General features: G+C 48.7%; 1 protein-coding gene and 1 long non-coding RNA gene across 3 annotated transcripts; both read right to left on the bottom strand.

The window, feature by feature from the left end:
• Window positions 1-1,196: 1,196 nt before the first annotated feature.
• LOC100841296 (probable receptor-like serine/threonine-protein kinase At5g57670) lies at window positions 1,197-6,690 on the bottom strand. 2 transcript variants are annotated; one of them, XM_010242240.3, is made up of 8 exons: window positions 6,185-6,690; window positions 5,795-6,095; window positions 5,402-5,665; window positions 5,154-5,311; window positions 4,974-5,053; window positions 4,699-4,834; window positions 4,452-4,601; window positions 1,197-1,578 (listed from the first exon to the last, which is right to left on the bottom strand). In XM_010242240.3, the coding sequence occupies exons 2-8, from the start codon at window positions 5,973-5,975 to the stop codon at window positions 1,390-1,392; spliced, it is 1,158 nt and encodes a 385-aa protein (XP_010240542.1). In that variant the 5' UTR covers window positions 5,976-6,095; window positions 6,185-6,690; the 3' UTR covers window positions 1,197-1,389. The 2 variants fall into 2 exon arrangements, with proteins under 2 accessions (XP_010240542.1, XP_003580715.1); XM_003580667.4 differs by having other exon boundaries at window positions 5,795-6,690.
• A 2,343-nt stretch (window positions 6,691-9,033) lies between these two features.
• On the bottom strand, window positions 9,034-10,683 carry LOC112269424. Its single transcript, XR_002961271.1, has 3 exons — window positions 9,974-10,683; window positions 9,502-9,569; window positions 9,034-9,407 (listed from the first exon to the last, which is right to left on the bottom strand). It is a non-coding gene; the product is annotated as an uncharacterized LOC112269424 (long non-coding RNA).
• Window positions 10,684-12,612: the final 1,929 nt, after the last annotated feature.

Genomic DNA, 12,612 nt, shown 5'->3' with positions numbered 1-12,612 from the left:
CTTGATATTACACTAACTGACACACCTCGCTGATGGTGCCGTTGACCATCAATACGATCAGCTCTTGGCCAGCGTGGCAGAGCTAGGAGACCTTCGGGTCACCTTTGATAGCGCCATGAAAGCGTTTTTGCTGGACGCACTGACGTGGCGCCAAGCTATTATGTGAGGCTGAAAATCAGGCGGGTCCATAGTCCATACAACGCCACTGCTACTACTACAGTGCTCATAAAAATCCTAGGCTGTGATACTGTTTGAGATAACTGATAACCCGGTCCTCCTATCTACTAATACTACTGTAGCCAGCACTGACAGATCTGACAGCAGGAGAGTGAAGGACCGATGGAAAACTGATGGAAAACCGCATCCGTGCACCATAGGTTGGCGCGAATTGTTTGAAAAATTTCCGTCTTGGCCCTGCAGCACGGCTTACCCTGTCTGTACTCTGTACTTCTCCAGCGTACTCAACTCTGTGCCTGCCTGCACGTCACATGGCCGTGACAGCAGATGTGTATCATTTTAACTGTCCCGCAGATGTTAATTAGGCTTGTCTGAATGTTGGATCAACGATGCTGTACAGTCCCTGATCCAGTGATCCCAGAGGGAGTAAACGCAAGTTGCAGAACAGCAGGAGAGCTGACAACCAAAACGAGTAGCCGTGTAGCTGCCGCGACGCAGGTCCAGACCCAGATGCAAATCGGCCATGTTCGTCCCCTGCCTGCTGACTGCCATCTCGACGGCCATTTCGTGTTACTGCTGCCTTTTTTCTTTCCAGCTTTCCAACCGGAGTTGAGTCTTATCAAGCAGCTAACCAAGGGATCCCGAACCGAAACCCAGCTAGCAAAGCTGCCGCCTGCTGGTGCCGGCCGGGGATGCGGCCGCTTTGCTAGCTAACCACCAACCAAAACAAGGATTATGCATGCAGTGACTGCTGGGCAACTGTCTCGTCTCAGATCCATCCATCGGTGCCTCACCGAGCCGTAAACCAACAACAGTTCAGGTTGGTTGGGGGGGGCACAGTGGCACTGGCACGTCAAGCCTAGCTGTCAATATGAAGAAGTAGTTCTAACAGAAGGGGGGAAAACTGCCCATCACCTGTCGGATGACCAGCTCGGACGATGATGATATAGTAGTACTACTGTTCAGTGGGGGTTTATGGAAAGATTCTTGCGTGCTAATAACGGAGGTAGACATGGAACTAATAATGGGAACTGTATGCATGGGCTTGAATAATTGATTGATGGATTGGATCTCTCTATTTTTCTCGACTTGCTTTATGTACACGGATAAGATCTCGAGGAGAGATCGTATCTCTTCCTAAGACAAAATCACCCAAATGTGCGTTTCGATCGATCTACTGACAGCTGCAAAACATTTTTGTTGGGAGTGGGCTCAATCATTGGCGTGGATGCTGCACGCTGATGAAGTTATCGAGGGCGTATCCGATTCGTCGTCGTAGTCGTCATCGTCTTCGTCGAAGTCGTCGAGATCGTCGAAATCCCAGAACTCATCCTCCACGGCTTCCTCGGGCATCCGCCACCGTTCCTGCGATATCTCACCGGACTCCAGTAGCTCCAGCACCTGCCGTTAATTGCCCATGTGAAACAAGTTAGTTAAGTGCTACTGTTGCCAATGCCAATTAATACTGCAGAGTACATTGGTGGACTGAGTTGATCAAGTACAATGGTGGTCTTTTTTACATTCACAGCAACAGCAAAGGTAACCCCAAATGCAATGGAAATGGATTTGGCTGCTAGAAAAGTTAGTGCATAACCATTCACGTGCACAGTCAGTACAGAAGAATTCGTAGAGCAAGGTTGGACCTGATAACTATGTAGACAGTGCTTGTTGAGAAATGGATAATCTAGTCGCAGTTTTCAAGAATATAAAAATGGCAACTCAACTCAATTATCATACACTGAATGTACAATCCACGCTCTGCTCAAACTGAAGCCCTGTATCCTGAAGCATGTGAGAGTTCTGTGGTCTAACGAGAGTATCCGCCGAGTGATAGTTTACATGCCAATGGCGCAAGTGCGATAAACTAATGCATGATTGGATTTTGGTTAGAGTAGACCAGACCTTTTAATACCCGTCTGGGGTGGCATGTTTTGTGCGTTTGTCCCAAGATTTGTGTTCTTGAGCTGGCCTGTGTCCCCCCTCCCTCCCCACTTTGCTTGGGCTTCCCGTGAGTCGGTAGAAAGAAAGAAGCAACAGAGCATCCTATGCCCGGCCCCTTTCTGATATCAAGAAACCGGCCATTCTTGGGAGTTGGGATGTGGCCAACGAGAGCCCTTGTCTAGTTCCAAAGTTGAGTAAAATAGACAGGTAAGCTTTGTTGCTTGTCCTGATCTTCATTCCCCACCTACTTCCCTACAGTCCCGAGAGTTAACATGCTAACGAATTTTGCCTTGTAGCTCACATAGTTCCATGAGTTCATTGCTGTTGGTGGTCTGACTGTTCAAGTTGACAGGAGTGCAGTGAATTTAAGCTCCTGGGGCTGTTGGGAGCAAGACTTTTCAGCCAAGGTCAATTTCGAGATTTATTGATCGGTTGATTAATTCAAGCAACCTTCTTTCCTTAAGTTCGACTTAATCCATTTATTCGTGATGTGCCCATTGCCTGATACCGTCGTGCATTAGTCGACGCATGCCTTTATAACATGTCTCTTAGGACACTGAGAGGATCTCCAACGCGACATTTAAATCATCGTTTTCTTGGAAAATGATGTGTTCTTCTAAATTTATATGTATGTTAGTGATCGATGCAATGGTATCAATTTGATACTGCCAGTGTCGGCAAACTAGAAATGTTTGTCCGACACGTATTCTAAACTAACTAGGCCTGCGGGGGGAAGAAACCCCCGAGACAGGTCTAAAAAATCTCCAAACCTCATGCCTCACACATACACAACGGCACCGCGGCGCCACGTGAAATCAAAGTCGGTCTTAGACCTGTGCTTTGGTATGGGACAAACGAGAGGATTTTTTTAACCCTTCGGCTTGAAATTCGCCTCCCGAAAGAGTCGAACTCAGAACCAAATGGGTGCTACTCTAGCCCCTAACCAACTATGCCAGAGACTCGCTCGCGGAGGGCATGTATATATTATTTTGATTCGGAGCCCGGAGGGCGTCTATGTATATTATAGCCAACACAACGTGGAATGAAGAGACTCAGTAAGCTCCAAACTGAATACGAGATCTCGATCGAAAACGGACGCAGACGACATGCTACAATACTACATGCAGACCCGGTTTGGTATACTGTTGCTCTCCAGCTTGTCAGTATAGATGCGAGTGAGCTAAACTAGAACGCAAGGCGTGCTGTCACAACTGACACAAAACGCCAGATGTGGCAGTATTTACCAACCGTGCGGGATGCAATTGGCTGATCATCGATTAGGACAGATACACTAGACTACTACTGCTGGTGCTACGGCAGGCACAGAACAACTCTCGATTATACATGTGGATGGCTGCTGCTAGTGCTCAGGCTGCAATCGGATGTCTGATTTGATGGATGAAGCATATACGGATTATTATTATTATTATTATCAGGTTATAAACAATAAAGTTCAGATAGGGGAATTATACTCGAGTGAGAAAGCTACCTAGCACCGGACATCATAGAGAAAGAAATGGTCAGCTGCAGCAGAGTATGGCTTGACTATTGACTCCTCTGTTTAGAGAAACCTGATAGACAGAAATTTTCATATAGTATACTACTTGTATACAAATACAACGGTGTCTGCTACTAGATCCTTCCAACAGTTTATGCAACGGCTGTTGTTGACAATTATTCATTCCTGCCAGTTCTGGCGTGTGCTTATCCCATTTTCCTATTGTGATCTGTTGATGCTATTATGTGGTATGGTAGAGCTGTTGAACCTACCGTCTAGACCTTTACTATGCCTTGCAATAAACTCTTGATTGTTTCTGTCTTCTCTCTGTTGGATTGGCAATTAATCTACTTGAAGAGGTTTGTATAGGTTGGTAGCAGTTGCCGGTTCGGAAGGCGTGGTTTGGACGATGTTTTTAGTTGCCGGAACAAGCAACAGTTAGCCCGATGAGACCACCGGATGGGGGTGGGGTGTGTGTGTGGGGGGGGGGGGGGGATTAAGATGTCCTGAACTCTTGCCGTTGTGGGTTGTGGCCATTGTTAGGGATAGAGAGGGATACCATTAGTGCTTAGTGGCCCATGGATGGTTTAAGGCACTCTGTCAGAGCTGCTCTGTCATTCCGAAGCTGGACTACTGTTGCAATACTCTTGCAACAATCAGGAGGACTGAAAACTACTTGTGCGAAGTGTAATACGGAGTAATTTTCTCGTTTTAACAAGATACTAGTAGTAAAACATAAGTAGTCTGTAATAACTGTGTAATCAGTGTGTGAATTCTGAAGTGTCCCCGGCCTAAACCCTGATTTAGTGAGGTTAGGACTTAGGACAGCACGTACCTCTGTCATGGTGGGGCGCCAGGCGGCGGCGGACCTGGCACAGAGCGAGGCGACGAACATGAGGCGCCTCAGCTGGCCGGCGTCGTAGGCGTCGCCCAGCCGCGGGTCCACGAGCCCTTGCACCACGCCGTCGTTCAGGTAAGGCTTGGCCTGCAATGCAAGAGCATGCCAAGTTCACAGAGTGACACAATGATACGTGTCCCCAACCAAAAAACACTCCTCAGCCGCGTTGTCAGTTTTGGCTTACCCATGCGAGGAGGCTCATGTGGGAGCCGTCGACGGGCTTCCGGCCGGAGATGAGCTCGAGGAGGAAGACGCCGAAGGCGAACACGTCCGTCTTCTCGTCCACGATGCCATGCGTGAAGTACTCCGGCGCCAGACACCTGCAGTGCAGCCACCAACAAAAAAGGAAAAAAATAACAAGTCAGGGCACACGTTCGCCTTGAACCCAGGAAGACGTTACCAAGACTTTATCACTAGGACGATCAAGTCAAGGAGACTTATTGCTCAAGCTCAACTCACCCGAATGTGCCCTCGATGGGCGCGATGGCGTGGTGCGTCCACTCCGACGGCAGCCACCTCGCGAGCCCGAAGTCTGAAATCTGCGCAACGAGGCCATGCCATTGCAGAGTCAGTCATTTCCACAAACAGGTCAAGTGCGTAGTACAGGGGAGGAGTTTAGAACAGAGGAAATAGAAATACCTGGGGCTCGTAGTCCGCGTCGAGAAGGATGTTGGACGCCTTGATGTCCCGGTGAATAATCCGCCGCGCGCACCCCTTGTGCAGATACCGGAGCCCCCTCGCCGTGCCCACCGCCACCCCGTGCCGCTGCGCCCACGTCATCACCGGTCGCTTCTCGTCTGCAACAACCACAAACACAATCAGCAACACACATTTGGGACGAAAGGGGAATCGAAACAGAGCATGTAAACAATGGCGGGGGGACTGGCCGTGGAGGTTGGCGGAGACGGAGCCGCGGGTGGAGAACTCGAAGACGAGGTGGAGTCCCCGGTCGAGGCAGCAGCCCAGGAGGCAGGAGACGTTGGGGTGGCGCACGTGGCCCACGGTGCCGAGCTCCGTGAGGAAGTCCTTCTCCTTCTTCTCGTCGGCCGCCGCCGCGGAGGACGACGCCAGGCGCTTCACGGCCACGGCGCGCCCGTCCTCCAGGATCCCGCAGTACACCTCCCCGTACCCGCCCCGGCCCACCACGTTGTCTGCCCCCAAAACCAAACCCAATCGCAAAAGTAAAAAAATCCAATCAATTAAGAGCGACAATGGCGGAGCGAAAGGAACGGACGGAGGAAGGAGACGAACCGCGCGGGGATTGATTTGGGTTTAATTACCTGGGTGGAAGCCATTGGTGGCCTGGTCGACCTCCTCGTACGAGAAGCACCGCCACGTGGGCTTGCTGGGCGGCGGCGGCTCGGCGGCGACGGCGTCGGCGTCGGCGCACTCCTCGTCCGGGTTGCTCCGGCGGCCGAGGGACAGGAGCCGCTTCAGGCTCCGGCTCCTCAGATAGTTCATCGCCTTCTTCTTCCTTCCAAAGCCAGGTCAAGACTCAAGAGAAGGAGGAGAGGGCCGGGAACGATGGCTGCATTCAATGGCGGCTCAGCAGCAGCAGCTCACAAAGCCATCGGAACGAAACTGCTCCATTTCGTTTCAGGCATTCAGCGGGGCATTAAATTGGACACACACACGAAGGAAGATCGAAGCAGTAAAGACTAAAGAGCTACCCGTAACTGCTCCCCTGCGCCGTGGCGTGCGCTCAAAGTACTCACGAGGGAAGAGCAGCAGAGGAGCGAGCGAGCGATGTCACTGTCCTGCCAGTGTGCCTCGGCGAGAAGAGGCTGAAGAGCAGGCAGGGAACAGAACAGCACGGCAAAGCGCAGAGGATCGAGCAAGGCTTTTTATATGCGCGCTGGCTGCTGGCCCAGGCCGCCAACGGAAGCAAGCGTGCCAACCTCCTCTCCTGCTGCTGCTTGCTGAATGATCCGGATCCACACAGGTGGCTTTGTTTGCTGCTGAGCGCTGAATCGCTGATTGCTGGCTGTGGCTGGGAGCCAACGAATGCAGCGGGCTTTGGCTGCGTGTGCGTGTCCGCGAATGGACAGTTTTCATGGCTTGTATGCCGCCTCGACGGAGGGAGGTTGACACAGCATTTTCGTCCCTAAAATAAGTCTCGTTTGGCGCAAGATTGAAGGTGGGTGATGAGGTTGGAGGAGCTGGGTTCCTGGAAGAATTGGTTATTGGTCGAGCTAACGGCAGGGCGATGATGCACATTGAAGTTCCCTGTCAACTGACAGGTGAGGTTTGTAGTCGGCTGCAGTTTTTTTGTGCGTCAGCCGTCAGGACATGGCTTGCATTGGCTAGTTGGCTCACGGTCACATCAGGCGGTCGTTAGCGGGGATCTATTAGCTCGAGGCCTCGGGAAGTCGGGCGTTTCCTGTTTCCGTATCGTCCATGCTCTTCATTTGTACGTGTACGGGGGCGTCTTTTGTGGCTTGGAGGCAATCTTTTTTTTTGGGAGGAGGCTCGGACGCTATCTTTTTTTTTGAGAGAGAGGAGGCTCGGACGCTATCTTTTTTTTTAGAGGAGGCTCGGACGCTATCGATCGACGCGATATTTATTCGGGCCGGACTCTATCGTGGCCCGGATGGAAAGGAACAAAGCTTATCGGGCTATTTTATAGAGGCCTGGTTAGAGTGCTCTTATATTGGGCCCCTGGCCTGTGCACTGAAGACCGAGCACGGTCCAAGGAGTCGATCAGTATAAATATGAACACGGTTTCGCTCAAAAAAAAAAGAACACGGTCCAACAGAAGAGCCCGCCGGCTACTCGCGTTATCTCTCCAAGAGAAATAGGGCGGAGCTAGAGGAAAAAGCACCCGAATGCACTCTTTAAAGTGACAGCTTGGCCTGATGCACATTTTCTAATAATCCCTAGTGCACTAGCTAATTGCAGGATATAATTAGCATTAGAAATTTTGTTTGACCCTGATGGTGCATGTGACCAAGGGAGCCAACCAGTAGCTCCGCCGAATCCTGTACTCTCGAGTCTTTATGCTGATGCATATATGCTGCTGACTATATTTTCTTGTACGGAGTACCTCTCTTTATTTTGTACTCGTGCAAAATATCATCGAACAGTTTTTATCTATTTTTTTTAATCCTTTTAATACCGAAATCTTTGTTGTAAATGGAGAGGTATTGTAAATATATCCGAATATCCTTTCGAAAATAATAGGCGAACAGGGGCCTTGGGCCTTGGATTTCAATCCACTGCGCCGGCCCAGTCTGAGCGTGAGACCGATACCTGAATCCGAATATGTATCGGACACTGTCTCCCTCGTAGTCGTAGAAACCCTTACTTAAAGCAGCAGCAGTGCCCTGTTATAAGAACACCAAAAAAAGGTCCAGCGGCGGCGGGGAGGAAAAACTCAGCGATGCAAGCAAAAGCCAAGGATGTTCCCGGGCGTGCCCGTGCTGCTGCTGCTGCTAATGAGGAGGAGATGAACAGAGGCAAATCGGAGGAGGCCAAGCAAATGGCTGCTGAAAAGAAACGTTTCGATGCCTATCGTAGTTACTGGGAATCTCTGGGGAACGCATGCAGGGCATGGGCATGGTCAATTCCCAGACATGAGTGAGTAATATCACGCATGCATTCCCTTCTCAATTATCTCTCTCATCTGTTTTGATGGTTCATGTCTTCATGGGGTTTCTAATTCACTTTGGTGCATGCTGCAGCTCAAGTGAGTCCCATGCACTTGACACCTGGATGCCGCCGAAACGACGCGGCGGTCCCTGGGGCAACCTTGCAGATCTTCTCCATTGAACTCAAAGAAATAAAATGCGGCTTCAAGATGCCTTTGTCTGTGTATGGCGTCGTTGCTGCCCGAGACGTCGTGGATCGAAATCGCAACCTTCTCTTCTCTTGTGATAGGATCATGCCCCAGAAACTCAAGCAAGACGTATGTTTGCTAGCATTTTGATTTGCTATTTATTTTCTTTTGCGAATCTTAATGCCTGCCCACATCCTTGCACATTGTATACTATTTCTTTTAATCTTATATAAAACAAGTCAATTGGTGGCAGTGGTGTTTCACCTCCCTGCCTCCTTCTCACCTCCTCCATATGAAAACAATCGAATCTATTAATTAATTAAGATAGTGATGACGTTTTTCATCAAATTTGAGATAAAATAACTAGCAAGCGCCACTAATATATAGTTGTGTTTTTAATCTAATTTATTGTCGTGCAGTCTAATTTGTTTTATCCGTAGCAACGCATAAATATTTTGCTGCTATTTAAAAAGAATCCTTTCCAACACTTCTTATTTTTTCTTTTTCATGTCTATGTGTTAGTTTGCTTACGAGTATAATACTTCTTTATTCTTCCAGTATTTCATTTTCATGGGTATACTAATAGGGTGATCGATCATGCTTGCAGGATCCATTTTTGCGCTTGATTGGCCCATCTCGTGCAATTTTGTGTAGAGAACCTGTTGACTTCGAAGTGCAACTAAGAGTAAAAGGCAAGAATATTTCTCGAGATAGACCATTGATCAGTCGTGTGTGCGAGTATACTGCGTGGGAAACCGGTGTGTCTACCATTTGCCTTGAGAACTGCTTCTGCAAAATAGAAATGTGCATGGAACGAATTGAGCAAGCGGTCCAGGCCACTATCTTGAGTGTCCGTGTTAGAGATAAGTCATGGCCTTCTGAATATGGCGGTCGAGTTGCTTGCTCCTCACCGTCACAGACAGCTATGGCGACTGGGAGTGAAGTAACTTCTTTCACTGATCCCTCATCGAGGGAAATTGTGTTGCTTGATTCTCGTGGTAAAGCAATGCCTGATTGTTCACATGGTTACCTTTCTCTGTCGAGGGAGGTTGTTTCTGTACCACTGGGAGGAACCTTGAAATTTGTCATACAAGCCTATTCCCCATCTGGTGATGTCTCTGCACAAGGTGAGGTTAGCTTCACGGCCGAAACTTTCAATGTGAGTCAGAGTACATGTTTCCTTGGTGACACTAAGGTTGAGGTGGAGATTACCGTTGCTTGGTCTCTTCTTGTTCGGGACAAGGAGTCAATCACGTCACAGGGGTGGGATCTTGAAGCAACTGAAAATTTTCATCACATCATGTCGAGGAAGTTGTAGTGAGTGAATATTATGAAGATGATTGCTAAAAGAGGCCTGACAAAACACCTCTTTGCTATATCTATCCACTCTGTTTGTTTAAGTATCTTGAGTATTAATTTGTGCATGGAACAACTATGTGTGTGTGTGTAAGATGTCCAGCTATATGTGTGTGCCAACTGCAACTTGTGTGATATTTGTGTTTTGATTAATCATCTGTCTGATTTCTTGTGTGATATGCTCTGTTGTTACTTGACTTCTTCTCTCCTAGCAGATTCATTCAATCTTTCTTTACAAGTAAAATCAAATGCGAATATATAGATAAATAAATCTTGAGCTCCATGAAACTGGCAAGAGCATGCGAGAAAAACAGGACACAGAGCAAACCTGAGTTTAATACGGAGTAAGAAAACTTCAACGCAAGCAGGAAGAAAAGTGCAGTCTGCAGCCAGGCGGGTGAGTTATCACGCGTAATACAACCTTGGAAACCAGTTCAAACTTGACAATCCACATAAAAATAGCATTCGATCGAAGACTTCAGCGGTTACTAGGAGTGCAGAACAAAGCATGACGATGAACAAGTCAACAGAGCAGACATTTCTCTGCTGCCGGCACGGTTTCGAGGCCTTCAAATACTGGCCGACCGGCTCAAGGACAATCGATTGAGAAGCCAACCCGATTGCACATCACCAGCTACTAGCTGCGATGCTCCACCCGGGTAAAATTTTTGCTATCGGGGCCTCGATTATGATCGCTGTGGCCGCCATGCTTGCCATCGCCAGCCGCTGTTTCAAATCTGCCGGAGGAGGTGGAGGGGGAGATTTAGAGGGAGGCGGAGGGGGAGGGGGAGGGGGAGACGGAGGTGGGGGAGAAGATGGTCCTGATGGAGGTGACGATGGCGGCTACGTAGGCGGAGACGGCGCTGGCGGAGGGGGTGACGGCGGTGGATATGGAGGCGACGGTGGCGGAGGAGGGGGCGGCGGAGGCTTTGGGGGCGGAGATGGTGGCGGCGGCGGAGGAGGAGGGGGCGGCGGAGGCTTTGGGGGCGGAGATGGTGGCGGCGGCGGCGGAGGAGGATGATTCAGCGGTGGAGGAGGAGGCGGTGGAGCCTTTTAGAAAGCCCCCGATAGATATCGTCGTTGGAAAACATCACCATTCGTTTATTGAAGGATGTAGAATTGTAGATACAAATTTGCAGTGTACTCGTAATGAATAGCTGTGTACAAATGTAAGACAATGCTCTTTTCTTTAATGGATGTTTCTTAGTTATGTACTCTCCCCGTTTCTAAAAAGTTGTAAATAATTATACATTTGCGTTTATTTACATCAAATTTTGATGTAGTTCTAAATAGGGATCTTATCCTACGCATTCGGCTACTTCGGTGCATCCCAGCATCCTTCGCATCTCAACCGGCCGATTCAAATCCACGGTCCCGATCAAGCCTGCAGGCTCTCCAGCCTGTGTGCTCTTTTCTCCAATCTTGGCCGATTTACAATATGGTGGCCAACAACGGCGATTACAAGTGTGCGCCTGTGCTGTTGTCCCGGAGGCACCCAGGCCCAAATCACCTCTGACTCGATGAGCAGGAAAGCCTTGCCAGCCTTGACAGAGTGTTGAGCACCGGCCGGCAAGAAGTGAGTAAGGGCATGCAGCGGGTGCTTCAAATTTATCTTGATGGCGTCCACGAATGAGCGAGCCGAAGACAAGGGCAATACTTAGCCAACGCAATAAATCAAGGATACGTTTAATCACCGGCCCTGCGTTGCATCTGAATTGATATTTTTGCTAAATTTTATGGCGTATAGATTAGTAAGTGTATCAACTAGCGACCCATTCTCAACTGAACCAATTTCTTTATCTCATTCATTCGGTTCATAGAGCAATCGAGTCAATCAACAGCTTGCAATGAATCACTGGGGAGGGCTAGTGATAAGAAGAATCGCACAAGTAAAACAAGTAAAAAAGTCGGGGATGTGATGATCGTCGCCAACGTAGCGCGGTGAGAGTCGCGGAGTACCAGCAAATCTCCGTCCCCAGGATCTGGTCGCCGCCTCCTCGGATCTCCAAGATCGTCCGGCAGGAGAACAACGCAACGCTGGTCTCAGAAGTAGTCGATTGCCTCCTGGACATGGTCCGCTGCCTCCAAACATGCATGCGCACATTCATCATTGCTGTTGGCCACTGTGTTGAGGATCGTCGGAGCAGTCGGGAGATTGGGGAAATGTAGTACATAGGCTGGAATCAGGAGACCTGCGCTTGGCGGAGGGGTGTTTGCGAAATTAACATGATTAAGGTAGGGAGGCTGCGGCGTTTTGTTGCAAATTTCCAAGTACGGGATCGGGACCGTGGATTTGAATCAGCCGGTTGAGATGCGGCAGATGCAGGGATACACCGAAGCAGCCGGATGCATAGGACGACCCCTTCTAAATAGTTATACATTTAGCTTTACACTAACTCAAATCTTGACGCATCTTTTATAAAAAGAAACTGGGGTCTACAGTCACCCGATGCCAAAATATCGAGCGATAAATCTATATTGCAACCCGAACAAACCACATGGTTTAAATTACCCCTTGAATTCCAATACTGGTTAAAACACCACCTTCAAGTTTTAATATTGTTTAAATCACCCCTGACGCAGTCGGAAGGTGGTTTTCACATGCGTGGCAGGTTTTTACCGACTCAACAAAATGTTTTTTCATTCCAGAAAATTTGGACGAAAAATAGAGAAAATAAAAAATCATGCTCACTGCCTGTTGTCAAAATTTCAACTTGATTAGGCAAAAGACTAGTAGGAAAATGACATTTTCTAGTTTCAAAATTTGAATCCAAAAGTAGAAGTTCCGAGAAAATTGAAAGAATCACAGAAAATCATGAATGTTGCCGTGAGCCTCTGGGTGTGCGTTCGGTCTTTCGGTTCGGTTATTACGGTTTGTATACTTCGGTTAATACGGTTACGTATAAAAATACGGTCGGTTTCGGTTTTAACCATTCGGTTTCGGTTCGGTTTCGGTAATAACCAAAA

Source organism: Brachypodium distachyon, chromosome 5, assembly GCF_000005505.3.
Source record: "Brachypodium distachyon strain Bd21 chromosome 5, Brachypodium_distachyon_v3.0, whole genome shotgun sequence".
In the NCBI taxonomy this organism is placed as follows: Eukaryota; Viridiplantae; Streptophyta; class Magnoliopsida; order Poales; family Poaceae; genus Brachypodium; species Brachypodium distachyon.
This window is presented reverse-complemented; position numbering and strand designations above follow the sequence as displayed.